Below are 22,509 nucleotides of genomic sequence, written 5' to 3'. Positions count from 1 at the left end.
CAACACCAACAGGCAATCTGGAGAGGGAGGGGCAGGGTGGGTGTGTGAGGGGAAGGCAAACCCAGCTGGGCATCAAACAATGGATAAACTTTCAAGCATCTGCCCTCTAGCTCAGGGGTTGGCAGACTGTGGCCTGTGGGCCAAGGCTGGCCTGGCTTTCTAAGGTTCTGGCAAAGAATGGTTTTTACATTTTGAAAGGATTATTTTTTGTAGCTGGCAAAACCTAAAATATCTGCTATCTAGCCCTTTTCCTGAAAAAGTTCAGGGCAACTGCAACACACTGTAAACTGCAGGACATTTGTCTATTTTCCTTTAATATGTTCTCAGTCTTTTCAAAGACGGTGACCTGGGTGCACACACCACCCCCTCTTATTATAATGGCTATTTTACAATGGCCTCTCCCCTCCATCTCTCTGAAAGCAGCAGTCACACCCTTCTACATGTAGGGAGGAATAAATGAGATAAGGTGTGGAAAGCCCTTAGCCCAGGGCCTGGCACACAGAAGGTGGTGAGTGAGAGCCAGCTGCTATGGTGAGAGGTAGGACAGAGCCATGTTGGGGGCACGGGCTTGGGGCCAGATTGGCGGGATGGGCATCCTTGTTCCACCACTTTCTAGTGTATAGTCTGAGGCCAGCTGTTCATCACCAGGAGCCTCAGTGTTCTCACCTGCAAACCAGGCTAATCACAGTACCTACCTCATAGGGGATGACGATTAAATATGTCAAGTGCTTCATAGAGCACCTCATAAATGCTGACCTGAGATGGCCCAGGTCCCTGGGACCACGGAGACCAGGACGTGGGCCCACCAGGCTACAGTACTTACTTGATGGGGTAGGTCTCATCCTTGCGCCTCTGCTTCTCATGTAAAGGTATGGTCTCCCAGCCGAAGGTCAAGCTCCAGTCAAAGTTGCCACGACTCTGGACTCGGCCCCTCTGGACGGGCTTGGAGAACTCAAAAGTGTTCAGGTCAATAGTGACAATGTTTGGGCTCACCACCACCGTCTCGTCCTCGGCGATGCGAGCCAGGAGGGGCTCCAGCCAGCCATGGAAGCACTCACCTGCAGGTCGGCACCAGGAGACATCAGTCAGGGTCCTGCCCACAGCTGAGCCCGTGCCCCCCACCAGTGGGGAGCCCCAGGAGGACAAGCGTCCACTCCCTAGCTGTAGACAGGGAAACACATGCAAGCTCCACGGCCACAGAGAGTGGACAGAGATCTCCCAGGACCCTCCTACACCTGCCCTCTCCCACCAAAAAAGGTGGAGGTGGCTTTGGAGGGGAGAATGGAGGTCTCAGGGGAGTAACATGGTGGCCCCAAAGGCACAGGGAAGGCCCTGGAGGGGTGTCTTCAGGGTCTGTAGCCTATCCACTCAGTCGGCCCTCCCCACCCAAGTGTGGGTTTCACAGGCGCTGTCCCCTCTCCCAGGGATCTCTGCACCTCACGCTTCAGCTCCAGTTGTAGAATAATCATCCCTTTGGGATTTTCGATGAACTGCACATATGACTTGATTTAGCCTTCATTTTGTTGGTGAGTGAGGTTGGCATCCTCACCCCACTTGATAGAAGAGAAAACTGAGGCCTGGTTAGTGGCAGGGCCGGGACGCAAATCTAGGGCTTCTGACTCCAAGGCTATAGCTTCTCAGAATATGTATCACTGCTTTTAGGGAACATTTCTTTCCCTGACAATGGTGGGGAAGTGTTTTGTTTTGGGGCAAGAAGCAGGCTTTCCTGGCCCCATGTGGCCCTGCAGGAAAGTGCCACACCAACCAGTGCCCAGTGGCGACAGGAGGCCTCTCCGGGGGGCTGAGCTCAGAATGAGGTTCAGATGGTGGGGGGGAGGGAGGAACAGCTGGGGCTCCAGAACACACTCCCAGCAACTGTGGCATCACCAGTTGTTTTAGGGCTGTGTGTGCCTCCGGATAACCATCCTTGGCACTGGGGTGAGAAAGGGGTAGAAGAAGCTAGGGGTGTCCCAAGCCTGCTTCGATCCTGGGACAGCAGAGCTGGAAGGTGCTCTGCTGATGCCATGGTCCCAGCTCTTCATTCTGCCAGGGAGGAAAGGGGGACAGAGCCAGGCCGGCCCTCTTCTACTCACAGTGGGCATCCAGGAAGGTGAGCACCTCCGCCTGGGCCACGCTGGCTCCCAGCAGCCGGGCGGTGATCAGCCCCTTCCGCTCCTCCTGCCGCACCACCTTCACCACCTGCAGCCGCTTCACGTACCGCTCCAGCGGCTCCTTCAAGTACTCTGGAAGGGACAGGGTCATTGTCGCCAGCTCACCACTTTGTTGCAAACCTAATCCCCCGTGTGCACCAAGTCTGGGCGCTCTCAGGCCTCCAGCAGGCCTGCATTTTAACCCTCCCGCCCTCACTGCGCTGAGCAACTCCATAGAAGCCCAAGGTGGGGGGGGGTGGTGGAAGGAGGAGGTCCCATGTGTGGTCCTACTGCCCGTGGCCGCCTTGCCAGGACATTCCACCGGCTCTGTTGGGCCCATTCCGTGTCTGCTTACCGGGGCGCCTTCTCTGATGTCTGAGACAGGACCTCAGAGTTGTGTTTCTTTGGTCTCAAATCAAGTATCAACTTCTGACAAAGGCTCTCAGATGCCCCTCTTGGTCTCCGCACCCTCTCAGCCCCCCATCTTTTCAGAGCTGGGACTCGGGCCTCCCCTCCTTTCCACACCTGGGGGTTGTGGCAGTCATTTCTCCCTGTCTGAGTCCCTGTCTCCCAGGCTCTTCAGAGTTAAGTCTGACAGGTAGAGCGGACACAAGTGTTGATTTCTGGCTTCTGGGGCAGCAGCAAGAAGTTTTACTCTAATCCTCTTCTTTAAAAAATAAATTTATTTATTTATTTAGTTATTTTTGGCTGTGTTGGGTCTTCGTTGCTGCACACGGGCTTTCTCTAGTTGTGGCGAGCGGGGGCTGCTCTTCATTGCGGTGCACGGGCTTCTCACTGCGGTGGCTTCTCTTGTTGCGGAGCACGGGCTCTAGGTGCGCGGGCTTCAGTAGTTGTGGCACAGGGGCTTAGTTGCTCCGCGGCATGTGGGATCTTCCCGGACCAGGGCTCAAACCCGTGTCCCCTGCATTGGCAGGCGGATTCTTAACCACTGCGCCACCAGGGAAGTCCCTACTCTAATCCTCTTTATTACCTCCTCTGCACGTGGAATTCTTCAGGAAGATGAAAAGATGCTGAGCAGCTTTTTAATTAAATTAGAAAACCATATACCCAGCACCTCCATGAGCCAGGCACAGTGGTGAGCCCGGCCACCCAGGGAACAGGCGACAGCAGAGTAGGTGATGAGTGACCTGCCAGAAGTGGTGCAGGGCTGGGGGAGTCTCCAGGAGGGGCAACCATCCTGAATTGGAGAGGGTGGGGAAAGCGCTTTGAAGGGAGGGGTATCTGCTGAGATCTCCAGCCCCTTCTGAGAGGGGGCTCACTTCATGACTCTGTTATTTAGTTGGAAATCCTCAGAGCATTAAATATAGCCCTATTCTGAAGCAATCCACCTTGGAACATAGTCCAAATCTTAGTGATGTTTCAGTACCTGCTGTTTTGGTTTATCTGTGCCACTGTTCTGTCCCCCACTGTGCAGAATGGAGCTGCCTGTGGTTTCACAAGTGGCGGCATGGGGCAGGTATGACAGACAGCTGACTGTGTCCTTTCTCTTGAGGGCTGTGGGATCGGCCCAGAGCTTAGGCCTCGCTCTCAACGCAGTGTCACACAAACTGGGGCCCGAAGTCAGTTTTGTGAGGGCGCGATTGATCTCTCGCTCTACTCGTTTTGTTTTTCTTTTTGGCCACACCGCGTAGAATGCGGGATCTTAGTTCCCCCACCAGGGATCGAACCCGGGCCCCCTGCAGTGGAAACTCGGACTCTTAAGCACTGGACCGCCAGGGAAGTCACTCTCCCTCTACTTTGACACACACACACACACACACACACACACACACACAGTGCCCAAATACTTGAGCACTACTATGTGTCACTCATGGAACTAGGTGCTTCCATGTTGACTTTCTTATTTAATCTTCTCTGTGAAGATTAAGGCGCTGTGAAATAGGGAGTATTGTCCCCAGTGTTTATAAGTCAAAATTAGCCTCATTTGGCAGCTTCAGCCCAGCACTCACTTAGCAAACACCTGTGAACACGCTGCCAGGTGCCAGCCACTACCCTGGGCACGGAGGGCCGGGGTCTGGGTCCTGCCTTCACGGAGCTCCTAGGCCCATCCTCCAAGTACAGCCCCGAGTGCTGGCTCTAACAGGGAGGTGGGAGGATCCCCGTGCAGGAGTCTTACCTTCTCGGCGCGGCTGACGGCGGACGTTTCCCCTGAGAACATAACTGTGCTTACAGGAAGTTCATGGTGGTGGAGATAACCCAGGGACAAAACATCATAGGAAGTGGGTTTTGTGGTAAGAGCTCGCCAAGCATTGAGCTGTGAACGTCAGGGCAGCCTGAGCTCTACAGAGCCCTTCTCCCACGCCTTCCCTCCAATCTCGGGTGTCTAGGCGGGACCTGAGAATTCTGAGCGTGAGCCTCAGGCCCTCTGATGGGGGTGAGATAGCTCTCCTAAGTCATGCCCCTCCCTGGACCCAATGGACATAAACCCAAGAGCTGAGTACAGCAGAGCCGAGTGTGGAAAGACAGACGGGCCCAACCATTCTCCCTTATGTCCCCCAGACGAGAGCCTCCTAATTTAGGTTCAACACCACACCACCCCAGCCCGGCTTCATTCCTCACGACTGGAGTCTATGAGACTCCTGTGACCTCCCACACACATGCCTTACTCAGTCCCATGTTTGAAATACCATCTATATGCAGATGCTCCTGGGCCTTTTTTCCTGGCCTTGCCATCTTCACTTGGATGTCTAACAAAACCACAAACCTAACATGCCTGAAACGGAGCCCCAGATTTCTTCCCTACCTGCCCTCCCAGCCTCCCCCCATGTAAATACATGGTACCGGCATCCCTCCAGCTGCTCTAAACTAGGAATTGTGCTGGATTCTCCCCCTCCACAAACAGTCCTTCAGCAAATATGGCCAGTTCTCTCTCTCCATCCCCACCGTCACTGCAGCAGTCATGTCTTAACTGGTCTCCCGGCCTCTACTCTACACTCCTCTTCCCAATCTACTTGTGACACAGCAGCCACAGTGAGTTCTCTCTTAAAACTATAAATCACATCATGTCACTATGGTGGTTTAAAATTGCACTTAAAAAACGAATCCAGGGGACTTCCCTGGTGGCGCAGTGGTTAAGAATCCGTCTGCCAATGCAGGAGACACGGGTTTGAGCCCTGGTCCGGGAAGATCCCACATGTCGCGGAGCAACTAAGTCTGTGTGCCACAACTACTGAGCCTGCGCGCTAGAGCCCGCGAGCCACAACTACTGAGCCCATGTGCCACAACTACTGAAGCCCGCATGCCTAGAGCCTGTGCTCCACAACAAGAGAAGCCACTGCAATGAGAAGCCACCGAACTGCAACAAAGAGTAGCCCCCGCTCAACACAACTAGAGAAAGCCCGTGCACAGCAACGAAGACCCAATGCAGCCAAAAAAAAAAAAAAATAAATTTATATATTAAAAAAAAAACAAACCCAAACAGTATGATGGTTCCTCAAAAAATTAAACAAAGAACTACCATATGATCCAGTAATTCCACTTCTGGGTATACAGCCAAAATAATTGAAAGCAGGGACTCAAAAAAATATTTGTACAGCCATGTTGATAGCAGCACTATTCACAATAGTCAAAAATGTGGAAACGATCCAAATGTCCATGGGTGGATGAATGAATAAACAAACAAATGTGATCTACACAAACAATGGTATACTCAGCCTTAAAAAGGAAGCAAATTCTGACATGTGACAACATGGATGAACCTTGAAGACATTATGCTAAGCGAAATAAGCCAGACACAAAAGGTCACATACTGTATGATACCACCTACACAAGGTACCTCCAGTAGTAAAATTCATAGACAGAAAGTGGAATGGGGGTTGCCAGGGGTTGGGGGGCTAGGGAATGGGGAGTTATTGTTTAATGGGCATAGAGTTTCAATTTGGGAAGATGAAAGAGTTCCAGTGATGGTTTCACAACAATGAGAATGTATTTAATGCCACTGAATGGTACACTTAAAACTGGTTAAGATGGTAAATTTTATGTATATTTTACCACACACATTCAAAAATCCAAACACTATCGCTTAAAAAGGTCTTGTGATTCAGTTCTGCTCACCTTTGTAAACTCACTTTGTACCAGTGCTGTTTCTGCGTCCTTGCTTGCTTCTCTGCAGCCATCCTGGCCTTATTTCTGCCCCATTAACACACTAAGCCTCAGGGCCTTTGCGCTGGCTGTTCCCTTTGTGGGGAGCACTCAGAGTAGCCTTTCTTGGCTACTCTGACTAAAAAAGTTGCCTAATTACTGAGTAGCCCATCACCTGCATTCTTATTTTTCTTCTAATTTAATTTCTTCATAGCACTTATTATCTGCAATTATTTATTTTCTGTCTTTCCCATTAAAAAAGTAAGCTCTAAAAAGACAGACACCTTGTTCAACTGTTCACTGTTATACCCCTGGAGCCTGCCCAGGGTCTGGTGCTCAGTAGGTAACTGATAAATACTTATTAAGCACATCAGTGAACTGCCTTTATTTATGCTTCTCTTGTGGACTCTCCCCCTCTTCTTTGGCTGCTGAAAAATCTAGAAAAGAAAAACAAAACAGAAAGCCTTTTCTGTAGGGAGGACTTCCTCTCTTAACTTTCCCTCTCTCGTTTTATGCTGTTTTCATTTCATGCCCATCTATACTCTATCCAGCCTCAAATCGAACTGCAATGGGGAAATTTTTCTTGATTAATCCTTTTGCAAGGAGAACAGGAGAAAGGAACGAGTGTAGCACGCTTTGGGCGTATTCTACAATCCTCCTGCCCAGATGGAACATTTAGACACTGGGCTATATTTTCGAACCCAAATCAAGACTCATTATCGGCCTCTTTCCATCTCCAAGCGTGAGGATTAAACTGGCAGGTGAAACTGACATGCGGGAATAGCAGAATTTCTTTATGGGGAAGAAAATATTGAATGGAAACTTTCCTAGAAAATCCAGGACATAGTTACTACAGAGACATCTTCCTATATTATAAAACAAGGACAGAGGTAAGAGATAGCAGTAATAAAGCAACTTTACCTGTTAGAATAGACACTGGAAGTTGTAATTCAACTAGAATTGGAGGCTTTGAATAATTCCTGACTTGCATTACTGGTGTCTTTTGGGAGTTGAGGGGGCCACGAGAGGAACTGCCACTCACTTCAGTTCTGACCAGCCAGGGGAGATGGCAGTGGGGGAAATCGTGGGCTAATCCAAAGTGCTCCCAATGTCTCCTCCCCTGCGTTTCTCACAGTGTGTTTCCTGACTTTAGGGCTGCCCCTCCTCTCCTTTGGGCTAATCCAAAGTGCGCAGGAGGGAGGCGTAGGTTCTCCTACTCAGCCTCCCTGCCAAGGGCAGGGCAGGGCTTTGGACAAGGGGTTGCTCTGTTTGGGGCATGGTAGACTGACAGGCTTGGGGGGGCCAGTTTTTAGGAGCCTATGGAATGTGCCAAACCAAAAGTGGACCTCGGCTGCTGACCTGGCCACGCAGGAGGGAAGTCTGTGCCTGGGGACAGACTGTGAAGTGGGAAAGAAAAAGTTCCCCAGCCTGGCACAGGGCCTCTTTCTGATACCCGCCCCCCAGCATCAAACGCCTGTACACTTGTGGTCAAACCGTGCTGCCGGGCGCCTGGATAGGACGACAGAGAGCAAAGACATCGAATTTCAGCAGACACAGCCATTGTTTGTGTGTGTGTATAATGAGAGCCGGGTGATCTGATCAAACGGTCAAAGGTGTGGGAAATTTTATCCCACCGTGGACTGCAGAGATTTCTGACCATGGATCTGAGGGTATTTTTCTTTTTTTGCTGAACTGAACATTGCTGAAAGTATCACTAGAGTCCCAAAGCCCTCAAGGTAGGGTGGTTTATCCCGGGGTCCACAAATTCCCTGGAATTACATGCACAAATGTGGGTGTGTGCACACTTGTGGCAGTTGTGCACTGTTCTAGAGAGAGGGGCATAGCTTTTAACAGAGTGTCTAAGGAGGCCAGGACGCAGGAAACTAAGAATGGCTGGTTTCGGTTTTTCAGGCAGGTGATTCCGAGATGCTGGAGTTGGCTGTATGAGGGAGTCCAGGGCAACAAGGGAGAGGCCACCAGAAGGAACGGGAACACGTCTGGTGGCCCGAGAGGGGCGGGCTCTTTGCCAAACCCACCCTACTGGGCACAGGCCACTCTGCCCTTTCACAGCTGTCCGTGGCAGCCTGGCACTATGTCACTGGCTGGCCTGGTCAGAGGAACTTCCCAACTGTGCCTTAGGGATGTACACAATTCTGAGTGACAAGTTGGAACTGTTTAGAACTTCCACCACATGGGATTTAAGGGAAGAAGCTTCTGAGGGATGGGCCTCTCAGGGTTGTGGGGAGAAGGGTTATGAGAGAGCCTAGTTTGAGAGGAAGGGCAGCTGATACATTGGTTCCCACTCTTTACACCCATTCTACTGCTACTGAGATTCCCCGGAGGCCATTCTCAAGCCCCAACCCTCTCGCCAAACTCTGCCCCCCCGTTTCCAGAAGCTAATCTCTCTGCTCCTTATCCACCAGACCCTTTCACTGCATTGCTGATACTTGTCTGCTTTTGCTTTGTAAGTGCTGCTAGGTGTCTGTCCTTCCCGGGGAAATGGGAGCTCCCTGAAGAAATGGACTCAACAGTGCCCATACTCAGCTCCTCCTCCCACTGCTCTCCCCGGCCCTAGTCCTCTTACCCAGAGGGCAGGAGGGGGCGTCAGCAGCTCCACTGGAGGGGCCGCACAGTTCCTGCCCTCAATACGGGAGCATGGGCACAGGAAGCCAACCCGGGAGAGCCCCAGCCCCCATGTGCCGCCTGGGGGGAGGGCTCAGCTCCTGGAGGACCCCAGTCTACCAATGCATGGGTCCCGCAGTCCCTTTCCTAGTTCTGGCCCCGGCATCTCATGCTCAAGTGATTTATGAATTTCCTCTCTGGACTCGGGGTCCTCTTCCTCTCTTCCTGACCATTACCCTCCCCAAAGCTGCCATCCTTCTGAGATAAGGTCACTCTCCAGCTTAAGCACCTTCAATGATACCTCGTTTTGTTTTCCCCCCCAAATAAATACTTTTAGCACGGCATGGATTTCATTCAACATCATTTCCCACAGCACAGACACACTGATGTCTCTAGGGCTCTGCTGATGCTGTTCTCTCTTCCGGGACTGCCCTTCAACACCTCTTCTCTCCCTAAACACTCGGGCTTTCAGGCGCCGCTCTAATCTGGCCTCCATGGTGGACCGCCCCAGCCATGCCACACAGAAATAACACCTCCCATAGCGCCTTGCTCCCATACAAAGAATAAAATGAAACTAATGCACACGGAGCTCTTACTCGAAACTAAGTGCTCTGCAGCGCATGAATGATCTCATTTACCACCTATCTCTGAGCCCTCGGCCACCACTGTCTTCATTTTTAGAAGAGGGGACTGAGGCTCAGAGAGGCTAAGTGTCTTGCCCAAGGTCACAGAGCTAGGAAGAGTCAGAGCTGGGACTTGAGTTCCTGGGTGTCAGACTCTCAAGTCCACACCCTTTCACGTCCGTTGGGGTGTGTTGCAGGCCACACCATTGTGGTTGGTGTTGTTAGCAGTCATCTGACTATGGGGGCTGTCAGCCTACTCAGGGCAAGATCTGTCTCATTTGTCATTTGTCTTTTCTTTTGGCCACGTGGCACGTGGGATCTTAGTTCCTCGACCAGGGATCGAACCTGCGCCCCCTGCATTGGAGGCGTGGAGTCTTAACCACTGGACCGCCAGGGAAGTCCCTCATTTGTCATTTGTCATACTATCCCCTATGCCGAAGTCAGTGCCAGGCACAAAGTACTCCGTAGATGTTTCTGGAATTGCTTTGAACGGTGGAAGTTTGGCGAGCAACCTCACTTGTCTATTACCAACTATAGCAAAGGGCTTCTGAGGTGGAATCTTCAAGAGCAAAGGAATGGTCCGGCAGGTAGGAAACAGAGGGAAGGCCGTTCCCACCCTCTGCCCTGCCCTGACCTCTCCCGGCATTTCTAACTTGGGGTTGGGCTTGGCAGCTCTAAGGGAGTCCTTGAAGCCAGACCTGCTAAGCTTTTGGAGCTTTGGGGGTAAAAATGTGAATGAAGCTTGGGCTCTAGAAATGTGGTCTACCTGCCCCCTGGCCCCCACCTGCCTTCTTCCTGCTCCTAGCCTCTATGATGAACTGTGATGCCAGACAACAGGCCATGAGGCAGTGCCTGTTCCCTCAGGAGCACCTGCCCTCTTTCACAGAATACCGGGGAGACCCCAGGCCTCTCCTTGGGGGGCCCCCTAGCCTCACCTTCCGTGCTGGCATCATCCACCAGAATGATCTCCTTCAGCAGGATGGCTGGGGTGGTGTGCAGGACACTGTACACCGTCCGCAGCAGCGTGGACCAGGCCTCGTTGTGGAACACAATGATGACGCTGGTGGCAGGCAGTGGGGGGCAGCGCCGGAACTTCTGGTCGACACATCTGCAAGGATGAACGTGTAGATACAGCTCTCCAGGTCCCTGGGAGTTCCGGGGGCAGGGAGGGCTCGGTCCACAGATTCCTATAACCATCCTTTGCTCCTTGGATCCCCCAGCCTCCATTCCCCATTGGAGCTGGGAATAGCTGCTCCCTGTTTCCAGCTTCCCCGCTATTTGCCACCTACTCCGAGCCTCTGCACAGGTCCTAACCAACCCACTCCAAAACCTGTCTCCCCCAGAGCTGGCTCGATGCCCCAGCGGTGATGCCGAGGGCATCCCCCTCACTTCTCTCATCTGCTCTAGGAGTTCCCAGGGCTGACTCTCTCTTTCTCAGTGATATGTGTGCTGCATAAAGTGTAATCCAATCCAGAGGTCCCAGAAAGGAAGTAATAAAAGGCAACTCTGACATCTGAGAAAAGTGACTACAATCTCCATACTCAATAAGAGGAGAAGGCTTTTCTCTTTACAATGTACAGTTTCTCTCTGATCCATTTCCTCATGAATTCCCTGGAATCTGAAACTATTATCACAAACAATTTCCTGTGACCTTTTCTCTATCCTCATCCACTCCAGCCACTCTGTGGCACTTGGCCACACTGCCACCCTCTCTGACACGCCATCTCGGCTGGGGGCAGGAATGTGTGAATGCTGGATCTCAAGGAGTCATGTGGCCTAATGCCCTTTCTTTTTTTTTAATCATTATAGTTTTTTAAAAAAAATATTTAATTTATTCATTTATTTTGTTGCCACAGGTCTTAGTTGTGGCTTGTGGGCTCCTTAGTTGTGGCACATGGGCTCCTTGGTTGCAGCAGGCAGGCTCCTTAGTTGTGGCATGCGAACTCTTAGTTGCGGCATGCATGTGGGATCTAGTTCCCTGACCAGGGATCAAACCCAGGCCCCCTGCATTGGGAGCGTGGAGTCTTAACCACTGCGCCACCAGGGAAGTCCCCTGATGCCCTTTCTTAACCCCCTCTGCTGATCAGAGAGATTTCTCAGGGGCCTTCCAGAGGAGACTCCCAGAGTTCCTCCACTGGCTGCCCTCACGCCCACCACCCTTCCCTGCTAGGAGCCCTGATAACTTGGGGTGGTTCCATGTTCTAGGCCTCCAATACTTGGTCCTAGTCTGAGGAACCCCAGGTTCAAAGTCCTAAAGAATCATGAACTTGAGGACGGGAACTGCCATGTGAGAAAAGGCCAAAAAGGGTATTACTCTTGAGTTGGGAATGACAAAGTCTACATGAGAAAGACACAAAATCTTTGACATGAGGACAGTATGAACACAGACTGAAGTGGCTACGGCTCAAAGATCTAAGAACTGGTTCATTGCCCGGGACTGAAAGTACAAACAGCTTCAAATAAAGATTGGAATGAATTCTTGGCCCTGTGAGTCTTCACTGAAAGAAACCAGGAGGTGTGGGGATAATCTTGACCACCAGGGCTGCTGTTGGGAAATGCCCTTTGCCAAGAGCTCAGCAGCGGAGTCCTGCAGTCTCTGGGGCAGGCCTCAGCATGGGACAAGGCCACCGAATATGTGGCCTGCAGTCAGGCCTTCCCAGTCACCCCTAGGCCAGGTCTGGTCCCAGCCCGGACAGAGTTCCTTTTTCTGTACCCTGTCACCTTCACAATCGTGTTTCACTCTCACAGGTCTCCCTGAGCCTCTGGCCTGACCATAATACGAACCCCACACAAAATCTTTGACATGAGGATACAAAATCTTTTTGTATCAAAAGATACAAAATCTTTTGTGCCCTGGGATAAGGGCAATTGATTAGGAAAAGTGAGGCCTTAGAGGAAATCTTTGCCCATACTCTAAAATCCCTGTCAGCCCTTTACCTGGCACTCAGCCCGTGGCCATGGCCATACCAGCCACGCCTTTGGCAGAGCCCTGGCCTCACCCCAGGACACGGCGCTACTTACTCAGGGGCTCGAGTGTCCGGCCCCAGGGCCCTCTGCAGGGAGATGCGGTCACTGGCAAAGGCATTGAAGCAGTGCTTCCTATAGCCCTCTTTCTTTTCCTGGGTCTCCTGGGGCGTCCACTGTTTCTTCTGAAATGCTTTCCCATCTGCCCCAGGGCCATTGGGGTCCTGTGGTGGCCGTTCCCAGAAGGGCTTCAGCTCAGCTGGGGCATAGAACTCGGGGAGGCAGGTCCGGTTTGTGGAGGCCAGTGTCTGCTGGGGCTCCGGAGCCCTGATCTGGAACTTGGGCATTGAATCCCTAAGGTTGTGCACGGCCCCCAGCATGAGGTCCAGGACATGATCCTTCTGGCTCACCAAGGACTTCAGCCATGGTTTCTCTGTGGCCTGCTCCCTGCCGCTGACATCCCTCTGCAGGATGAAGAGGAAGAGCACGAAGGCGCTGCCTGCCATGGCCAGGCGCACGGCCATGTGGCGTCTGCGGAGTAGCCTCATCCTCGGGAACCAATGGGAACCCCGGCTGGGTCAGCTCCAAGCGCTGGCCCGGCCCTGGAAATAGCCTGATGGGTCGTGGTGGCCACACCCTGGGACCTTGGCCTGAGAAGCGGGGGATGAGAGAGAGAAATGAGCCAAGGCAGTGATGGGGAGGGAGTCGGGGAATTCGGGGTTCGCGTCCACTTTCCTGCACCTAAATTTCCTCCATCCAGAAAATGAGGAAAATGGACTCTGTTTCTTTTCTGCCCTAAGATTCTGACATTCATGGATCTATAATAATTGGAACACTGAAACTCTACATGAAGAGATTTAATCAACTTAACCACTTTGAGAAACAATTTGGCATTCTCTAGAAAAATTTAAAACGTACATACCCTATGACCCCACAATTCCTCTCCTGGTTTTATATCCCAGATAAACTCTGGTGCACATATGTCAGGAGGCATGCACAAGAATGTTTCTAGCAGCACTGACGAAAAAGGCAAAAATCAGAAACAATCCAAATGTCTGTCAGCGTTATAATGAATAAATAGCGTGAAATATCCACAGCACAGAGGACTGCACAGCAGTGACAAAGAATGAACCACTTCTACAAGCCACAACTTGGATGCAATGTTGAGTGAAAAAAATCACGTTGCAGAAAGATACATCCAGTGCTCGCTTCTGCAGCACATATACTAAAATTGGAATGATACAGAGAAGATTAGCATGGCCCCTGTGCAAGGATGACGCGCAAATTTGTGAAACGTTCCATATTTTTTGCAGCACTATTTACAATAGCCAGGACATGGAAGCAACCTAAGTGTCCATCGACAGATGAATGGATAAAGAAGATGTGGCACATTTATACAATGGAATATTGCTTGGCCATAAAAAGAAACGAAATTGAGTTATTTGTAGTGAGGTGGATGGACCTAGAGTCTGTCATACAGAGTGAAGCAAGTCAGAGAGAGAAAAACAAATACCGTATGCTAACACATATATATGGAATCTAAACAAACAAATAAAAAAGGTTCTGAAGAACCTAGGGGCAGGACAGAAATAAAGACACAGATGTAGAGAATGGACTTGAGGACACGGGGAGGGGGAAGGGTAAGCTGGGATGAAGTGAGAGAGTGGCACTGACATATATACATTACCAAATGTAAAATAGACAGCTAGTGGGAAGCAGCCGCATAGCACAGGGAGATCAGCTCGGTGCTTTGTGACCACCTAGAGGGGTGGGATAGGGAGGATGGGAGGGGGACGCAAGAGGGAGGGGATATGGGGATATATGTATATGTACAGCTGATTCACTTTGTCACGCAGCAGAAACTAACACACCATTGTAAAGCAATTATACTCCAATAAAGATGTTGAAAAAAAGATACATCCAGTATGATTCCATTTTTAAAAAATTTAAAAACACACAAAACTAAGCAACATATGTTTTATGAATACAAAAATGAATATGTGTGGGACTTCCCTGGTGGTCCAGCGGTTAGGACTCTGCGATTTCACTGCCGTGGGCCTGGGTTCAATTCCTAGTCGGGGAACCAAGATTCCTGCAAGCCGAGAGGAGTGGCCAAAAAAAAAAAAAAAAAAAAAGAATATGTGGTAGAGCTACATATAAAGAAAATTAAAGAAACAGTGAAACCAAAGTTTCTGAAGAGGGAGGAAAGCTATGGGAATAAAGGCATACAGGGGACTTCAAAGTGAAGTGATTTTTTTTTAAAGTGGATGGTAGCGGGACTTCCCTGGTGATCCAGCGGGTAAGACTCCTCGCTCCCAATGTAGGGGGCCCAGGTTCGATCGCTAGTCAGGGAACTAGATCCTGCATACATGCTGCAGCTAAGAAGTCTGCATCCATAACTAAAGATCCCTCATGCCGCAACTAAACAAGTTCCTGCATGCTGCGACTAAAAAAGCTCCCGAGTGCCGCAACTAAGAGCCTGAGCAGCCTAAATAAATATTAAAAAAAATAGTGGATGGTGGTTGCTGGTGGCACTGCTCTTCTTTGTACCCTACACATATTTTATAAATATTCTTCTGTATCTGCTCATATTTAATAAAAACAATCTTTTTTAAAATCTAAGATTCTAATGATAGCACCTTCTGGCAGGAACATGGTCCCAGCATCTACCCCCACGTACGTGGCCCCAGACCTCAGAGGAAGAGTGATTGTAAAACTTTCTGTACACAGCTCTGCAAGTATAAGGCTCAGGGGTTAAGGACTAGACATTGGTGGCAACAAACCTGGGCACAAATTCTGGATCTGCCGCTTCTAGTAATAACAGCACCTACTTCCTAGGGTTGTTTATTGTAAGCACTAAGTTCAATGAAATAACTCATGGAAAAAGCTTAGCAGTCTCTGCATCCAGTAAGTGCTCTAAAAGTGTTAGTTTTTATCAGTAGCAGCTGTGTGACCCTTGGGCATATGAATTAATCTAAGCCTCAACTTCCTCATCTATGAAGTGGGGGTAACTAATACCTAACCCACAGGGTGGTGGGAAGGATTAAATCAGAAATAATGTATGTAAAATACTCGGCAGAGTGTCTGGCACAGACTCAGCCTTCAATTAGTTCTATTATTATCATTAATAAATCCCTTCTCAGTTTCCCAGGAATTATCCTTAAACACCTGGTCCTTGGCCAGACCCACACTCTTTACTCTGTCGTACTTAAAAGTAACTCCAGCTGAGCTGCGCTGTTATTTAAACACACAAGCTGCTGCCTATGGAGAAGCCTGGTGTTCGGAGTCACTTGGATCCACTTGGGGCACACGTGGCTGTCATGATATCAAGGGGGAACAGGGGTCACTTTGGGCGGGGGGGGGGAGACAGGTCGTGTTCCTTTAAAACATGAGATGCAGCAGCAAAAATCAAATCAAATCAAATCTCTTTGAGTGTCTATTTTATATTAGGTGTTGTCTGGGAGACAGAAGAGACTTGTTCATTGTGGCAGTATTGACTGAGTTCCTGCTTCTTGCCAGGTTCTCTGTCAGATGGAGGAGATACAGAGATGAGCAAGCCCAGTCTCCCGTACAGTCAACTGGGGGAGTCAAATTTTAAACAGAGATCACCCAGTGAGAAGACAGCATGAGAGAGGCACCCTCAGGGGCTGAAGGAGAGAGAATGAAGTCAAGTCAGCCAGTGGGGGAGGGTGATGTTTGTGAAGTCCCTCGGGGGAGAAGCTTGGGCTGAGCACTAACCCACAAGTAGGAGTTGGCCAGTGAGGTGAGCACATTTCAGGCAGAGGGAACAGCACACAGAAAGCCCTAGAGGCAGGAGACAGCATGGCCCATCAGAGAATTCCAAGTAGTTTGGTTTGGTGGGAGTATGAAGCCTGATGGGAGTAGCAAATGAGGGGTCTGGAGAGGTGGCTGAAACCAAGTCATCATGACAAGGAGTTTGCCCTTGACCTGAGGTATGGGGAGCAGTAAAGGATTAGTGGGAGCCCAGCATTACAGGAAGAGTCGTATGACAGCTGGTGGAACGTGTCCAGGAGATGGACCTGACTGGCAGCTGGATGGCCAGTTAAGAGGAGCTTGGGGGTCTGACCCAAGATAGCAGCAGTACGGATGAGGAGGGAAGATATGGTGTTAGGAAAACTCCCTTGGGTGATGGGGTGGGACAATTCATTCTAGCTGGGACACAGATGGACACAGAGAGGTGTGAGACCATCCCTCTCCCCATGGGATTTTAAAATCTAGTTAGGGAACAAGAACCGGTAGCACCGGGTTCAGGTAGCACCCGTCCAGGGAGGGAACAGGAGTAGGAAAAAGATCTTTCACTGAATACCCTTTTGCACTTTGAACCCTGACTACATTACCTATTCAAAACTCAATAAAATTAGAACCGAAGAATAGCACAGACAAGTTGACAACGGTAGAGTTCCCTGTGGGCTTGAAGAAGGCTTCAAGGGGGGAATGGAGATTCAGTGTAGAGGCGGTGTCCTGCCCCAGGGGTTGCTGGGCCGGCACAAAGGGTTCTGCCCGACACTGACACCTCATCAGTCCTGCCACTGCCCCAGCTAAGCGAAGACTGAGGGCCACAGAATGGGGAAGTGCTCGCCATGACAGTGTTGAACCATCCTGCAGGCTGCATCTTCCCTGATACTTTGTCTACCTTCCACTCCAGCAAGAAAGAGGGAGCACAGTTAGAAACAAAGGCGTGGTACAGGCATATCTCGGAGATATTGTGGGTTCAGTTTCAGACCACTGCGAGAAAGTGAGTCACACAATTTTTTGATTTTCCAGTGCATATAAAAGTTATGTTTATACCATACTGTAGTCTATTAAGTGTGCAATAGCATTACATCAAAGAAAAAGGAAAAAATCTTAACTAAAAAATAACGCTGTTGGGAAAATGGCAGGGACAGACTTGCTCAACACAGGGTTGCCACAAACCTTCAACGTGCCAAAAATCCCCGCAGTATCTGTGAAGCAAAATAAAGCAAAGCACAATAAAACGAGGTATGCCTGGAAAGCTGAGTTACCAGCTGTTGCCAAGTGCTTAAGACTCACCTCTTCCAGGAAGGCCTCCCTGACTGACTCACACAGAATCACCCAGGTCACTCCAACTCCCTCATCCTGGCATTGCCTTGTATTCCCTTGCAGTGTGGTTTCCCTTTGTTCCTTTTTTTCCCTCCTGGAGAGAGACTTGGGGTTAAATTGAGCGCTTCCCAGGCATCTGCTCTCTCGATCCAACCTGGCTGTCTAAGGCTTTCTCTCTGGTGTCTGCAGTTCCTCAAGGTACTAACCACATCCTGAAATGAAACAAGACACCTGTGATTAGCCTTGGCAGTAAGGGACGCGGTCTCTGGTTTGTTTGCTCAGCATGCGAGAGATGGGAAAGAGTCCCTTAGAATGGACACATAATCCGATGGAAGCCAGAAGACTTTGGGTTTAAGGATTCCTGCTCTCTGCGTAAGAGACGATTCCCAGAAGTGTGGCTGGCAAGGTCGGGGAGGTCACCAGCCTTGGGGAAGAAATAGCCCCTATTGTACATAGTCCTTTGTCAAGAGCAGGGCTTCACATGGTCCTCCCCGCAGTGTAGCTCCCTCACCTTCAGGCTGGCCACCAGGTCCACTGGCAAGTATGCCCATCGGCCCTCACCCACTCATTCCCCACCTGCTGCTGCTGAGTGTTCATTCCCAACTCTTTTTCCTCCAACCACCCTTGGGATTGCAACACATCAGACCATCTCGGTTTTAGTAGTGAGATGACGCCAGAAATCCTCTTATTCTAGGAAGATTTCCTAGGCTGAACAAATTGGACCTGTTTTCTTAGCCTCACCAGTCAGAACACAAATTTACCTTCTGTCCCTGGTATAAGGGAACTAAGGCTTCACCCAGTGCATTGTCTATCAAACTGTTGATTGCAACTCATTATAGGATTGTGAAATAAATTCAAAGTGTTGCAAGTCAGCATGAAAAAAAAATTCTTTAAAAGATCAGACTAGGGCTTCCCCAGTGGCGCAGTGGTTAAGAATCCGCCTGCCAATGCAGGGGTCATGGGTTCAAGCCCTGGTCTGGGAAGATCCCACATGCCATGGAGCAACTAGGCCCGTGTGTCACAACTACTCAGCCTCTGCTCTAGAGCCCGTGAGCCACAACTACTGAGCCTGCGGGCCAGAACTACTGAAGCCCACACGCCTAGAGCCCATGCTCCGCAACAGGAGAAGCCACCGCAATGAGAAGCCTGCGCACTGCAACGAAGAGTAGCTCCCGCTCGCCCCAAAGCCCGGGCGTAGCAACGAAGACCCTACGCAGCCAAAAGTAAAAAAATTAAAAATTAAAAAAAAAAAATGTATTAAAAAAAGAAAAAGATTAGACTAGACTAGAACAAAAAAGAAAATACCAACTGCCATTACATCACATGTAACATGGGAAAGTATTGTTTCGTTCAAATTTCATTTCAGTTATTATAAATACGTATATAGAGTGTACTTAAAGTCCTAGTATGGTTTTAAGCTTTAATAACTTCAGAAGTATAAATGCTACAGACTTACAAAGAACATCATTTGAAAGTTTTATTTAAATTTCTTTCACCTTATTTTTATGAATTTTGAATAAAATGTTATTTTAATGTTTGTCTCTGTCCATTGAAGATGATAAACATTTCCTGATACAAAACTAAAATGAAAAATTTGTTATTCAAAATTCACATAGGTAAAAGATATTTAAATTATTACATTTTCAAATGATGTTTTTTGTTAGTTTGTAGAATTCATACCTCTTATGCGATTAAAGTGTAAAACTTTTCTAAGGGAATTCCCTGGTGGTCCAGGGGTTAGGACTTGGCACTTTCACTGCTGTGGTCTGGGTTTATACTTCTACTTTGGCCTTATCACAGTCTGTCCTCTCTCACACCTTTATGAACTCCTGGACCAGAGAGGACAGGTTATTTTCACCTTTTTAATCACTTGCAAAGTCTAGCACAAGGTTCGTATGTAGCAGGTATTCCATAAACTCTTGTTAAATGAGATGAGGCCAGTGGGGTTAACATGACCCCTTTAAAGCTACAAGGGTGAGGGCTGGCTTCACTAAATGATGTTTTGAATGCACTTACACCAACAAGCATGTGAGTTACATGATGTTCTGTTGTTACACACCAGTGTGGCACTTAGACTAGGTCTGAGTCCAGTACTCTCATTTGACAGTGAGGCCAGAGTGGTTAGGTGACTTCTCTTGTGTCACACAGCTCACAGCTCTCCCAACTCCCAGGCCACTGCTCTGTTTCCACCCTCTTACCTCCCCCTTGGAGGTCACCTGGGGAGTTTGGGGACCAGGTTTGGCTCTCCTGAGCCTGGGGCGGGGCAGTTTTCCAGAGCCTCCCAATTCCACTCATAGACAACCCCCCAGCCTCTACCCCTCCCTCTTCCCCTTCCCCCTCCTCACACCACCCGCCGGGGCTTGCCCTCCTCCAACTCCCACCTAGGACTACAAATGCTTTAAAGATGCCGCAAATCAAAGTCCCAAGTAAAGTTTCGGCTTTTGTGAAAGCCGGGGTTAGCTACCCAGAAGTGCTCTTGCTGGCCCCGTGGCCTCTTTGTAACAGAGTTTCTTTCTGTTTATCAGTGGAGCTGCTGACCTCCTGGAGACGTGGGGGCCAGGAAGTTAGCAGTGGCAACACCACCAACAGGGATGTTTGCTCAGGTTAGTCAGACTACCGCTCAATTACAGGTTTATTCTTTGAAAAGTGATGACTGTTGCCGCTCTCACTCCGAGCATGTGTGTGGAGGAGTTAACACCACGCTGGGGGGGGCGGGGGGGACAGGTCAATTTCAAGCTACTGGCTGGGGGGAGGGAGCCAAGAGGCTGTTTTGGACAAATGATTCTCCCTTTCTTCCCTGCCAGCACTTTCTCGACATCAAACCCTGCCTGCATTTCACTTCCTCTGTTCTCATGCTGTGAACAAAGTAGCAAACTATCTGCTCCAAACTCCTCCTCCCACCTCTGACCCTTTGAATTACAGAATGCTGGGAGGTTTTCACTTTTCTCCATAATTACACTTTCAAGACACTTCAGCTTTCCCCCAAGACTAAAGCTGTAGTATGCAGTTATTTTCCCAGAAAGATGCACTGAAAGTTATTTCAGCAGCTAGTCTGTCAGGTTTTCTCCCTGGCAGATGTAGGTTCATGTTTTGTTTGCATAACATTTTAAGCTTTAGTTACCCAAACAGATTTTTCCATTGAAAAACCCAACCCAACTTTACTCACACTGTACACCTAGAATATGCTTGCCATATAGTAGGTGCTCAGTAAATATTTTTTGATTTATTCCAAGTTTGTAAAAGTCACTGAAAATCAAAATTATATGTGACCAAGCAGGAAGTTCAACAGCTCACAGGTTTTTGTTACTGGAGGACCTCCAGGCCCTGCCAGATGAGGCAGGGATGTGCAACTATCTCAAACTGAGCCTTGAGACTCCTCGGAATCCAGGGATAAAGAAGGACCCCAAGTGGGCATGAGCTGGGATTCCCTAATTATCTAGGAACCCTGGTGAAAATCAGGCTGGGTTTGAGAGAAGGCGAAAAAAAGAACTTGGATTGAGTCTTATCATCCTTTGATTGTCAGAGGAAGGGGAACGGATGGGGGAGTTTAACAGGAGGGGTATTCCTGAAGGCTTGCGCTGGTCTCCAGATTGGTGGGCAGGTGATGGTGAGGACAGAACTGAAGTTTTCCCTTCTGTCCTCACCGCACAGGGTGCTCCAGGCTGTAGGACTTCTGCCTAGGGCTACTGGATACTCAACGTGCCACACCCTGAACTCAGTGTCTGTGCCCTGCCCCCTAAGCTAGCCAGCCTTCCCAACTGCTGCCAGTAGTGTCGAGATCCTGGAAACAACTCTTGGCCCTGCCCTACTCCCAGGCATGGAGTTTCTAAACAGTTTTCAACATCAGGTTCACTCCATGCCCACGCCCAAGTCCTGCTGATTCATTCTCTGCCTCCAGGATCCTTCTCTTCCTCTCCACTTTCAAAACCGTCATCTGAGACTGTGCTCTTATCGCCCAATATCTGGAGGATGAGCAGACGCTGCCTGCCAGCCTCCTCTGCCTCAGGCCTCTCTCTCCCTTTCACAATCAGAAGAGCCATATTCATATTCCTGTAGTGCCATTTGATTGTAGCAGAAACATGGCCTGGGCAGTCTGCTTCCTGTTTGCTACTCACCCTCACTGTCTATCTTTTCCTCTTCAAAGTGTTTCCCTTATATTCTTGCTAAGCAAGCCATGTTCCCTTTCTCTCTCAAATTCTTACCTGAAACTCCCCTCCTCCAAGGAGCCTTCTTAGACTAAGGTGCATCTTACTGCCCTCAGTATCTGGGTGTATTTGTTTCCAAGTTTCACTGCCCATGTTTCCCCATGTGGGACTTCCTCACTAGATTTTTATGGGGGAGGGAGAACCAACAAGTCTAGACATTGGGCCACCTAGATTCTGTTCTTTCTTCTTCCCAATCCTTAAATCCTAGCCCCCAATCTTTTGCCTCTAGTATGCTTTTCCCTACCAGTTCGCCCAGCTTTCTGATCCCTGCAGCATCTCCCTGTCCTGAGGTATTTGGTTGTTAATTCCACTGCCCTGATCTGTCTGTTCTTTGTTTTCTATCATATGCAGAGCTGAGGGTGAGGATTGGGTTTCTTCCTTTCTTCAAATCTCTACCTAGGGCTCAGGACCAGGTTGCACAGGGCACAGGAGAATCACCTGACCTCCCAGGGCTCTCAGGTGCCACAAAAGAGTCTTGTAACAGTCCTTTTTCTCCCCAGACTGAGCCCATCCTTGTTCACTGGGCAAGCCTTTTTACACAGCACAATTACAGCTTTGAGCTCAACACAGTGACAGGCAGTGCCCTGCACTTGACCTCCCATTTATTCAAACCCTCACTCTCATTCCCATCAAATGAGAAAGGACATTTTGGGCCTTCCCAGAGAGGGGCAGAGGGGTGTAGGAGGAGCCAAGTTCACCCAAATCTTTGGCACAGTCACTGGGCCCCTCTGGTACATAGAAAGCCAGTTTGGTCCTCAGCTT

At 49.5% G+C, this 22,509-nt stretch overlaps 1 protein-coding gene and 1 non-coding gene across 2 annotated transcripts in view; one reads left to right on the top strand and one right to left on the bottom strand.

Annotated features, from left to right (window-relative positions):
- GALNT6 (polypeptide N-acetylgalactosaminyltransferase 6) overlaps positions 1-22,509 on the bottom strand; it is a 32,809-nt gene that overhangs the window by 8,261 nt on the left and 2,039 nt on the right. Inside the window, exons 2-6 of the mRNA XM_061205261.1 lie at positions 17,513-17,754; positions 12,518-13,110; positions 10,432-10,604; positions 2,094-2,243; positions 824-1,058 (exon numbers count right to left, since the gene is read on the bottom strand). Of these exons, the coding sequence (XP_061061244.1) occupies positions 824-1,058; positions 2,094-2,243; positions 10,432-10,604; positions 12,518-13,008 (1,049 nt within the window). The 5' untranslated portion in view covers positions 13,009-13,110; positions 17,513-17,754. The remainder of the gene's footprint in view (positions 1-823; positions 1,059-2,093; positions 2,244-10,431; positions 10,605-12,517; positions 13,111-17,512; positions 17,755-22,509) is intronic.
- On the top strand, positions 13,662-13,768 carry LOC133101866 (U6 spliceosomal RNA). The gene has a single exon (XR_009702753.1). It is a non-coding gene; the product is annotated as a U6 spliceosomal RNA (small nuclear RNA).

The sequence above is a fragment of the Eubalaena glacialis genome, chromosome 11 (genome assembly GCF_028564815.1).
Source record: "Eubalaena glacialis isolate mEubGla1 chromosome 11, mEubGla1.1.hap2.+ XY, whole genome shotgun sequence".
NCBI lineage: Eukaryota > Metazoa > Chordata > Mammalia > Artiodactyla > Balaenidae > Eubalaena > Eubalaena glacialis.
The sequence above is the reverse complement of the archived record's forward strand: the minus strand, read 5'-3'. Positions and strand labels throughout refer to the sequence as shown.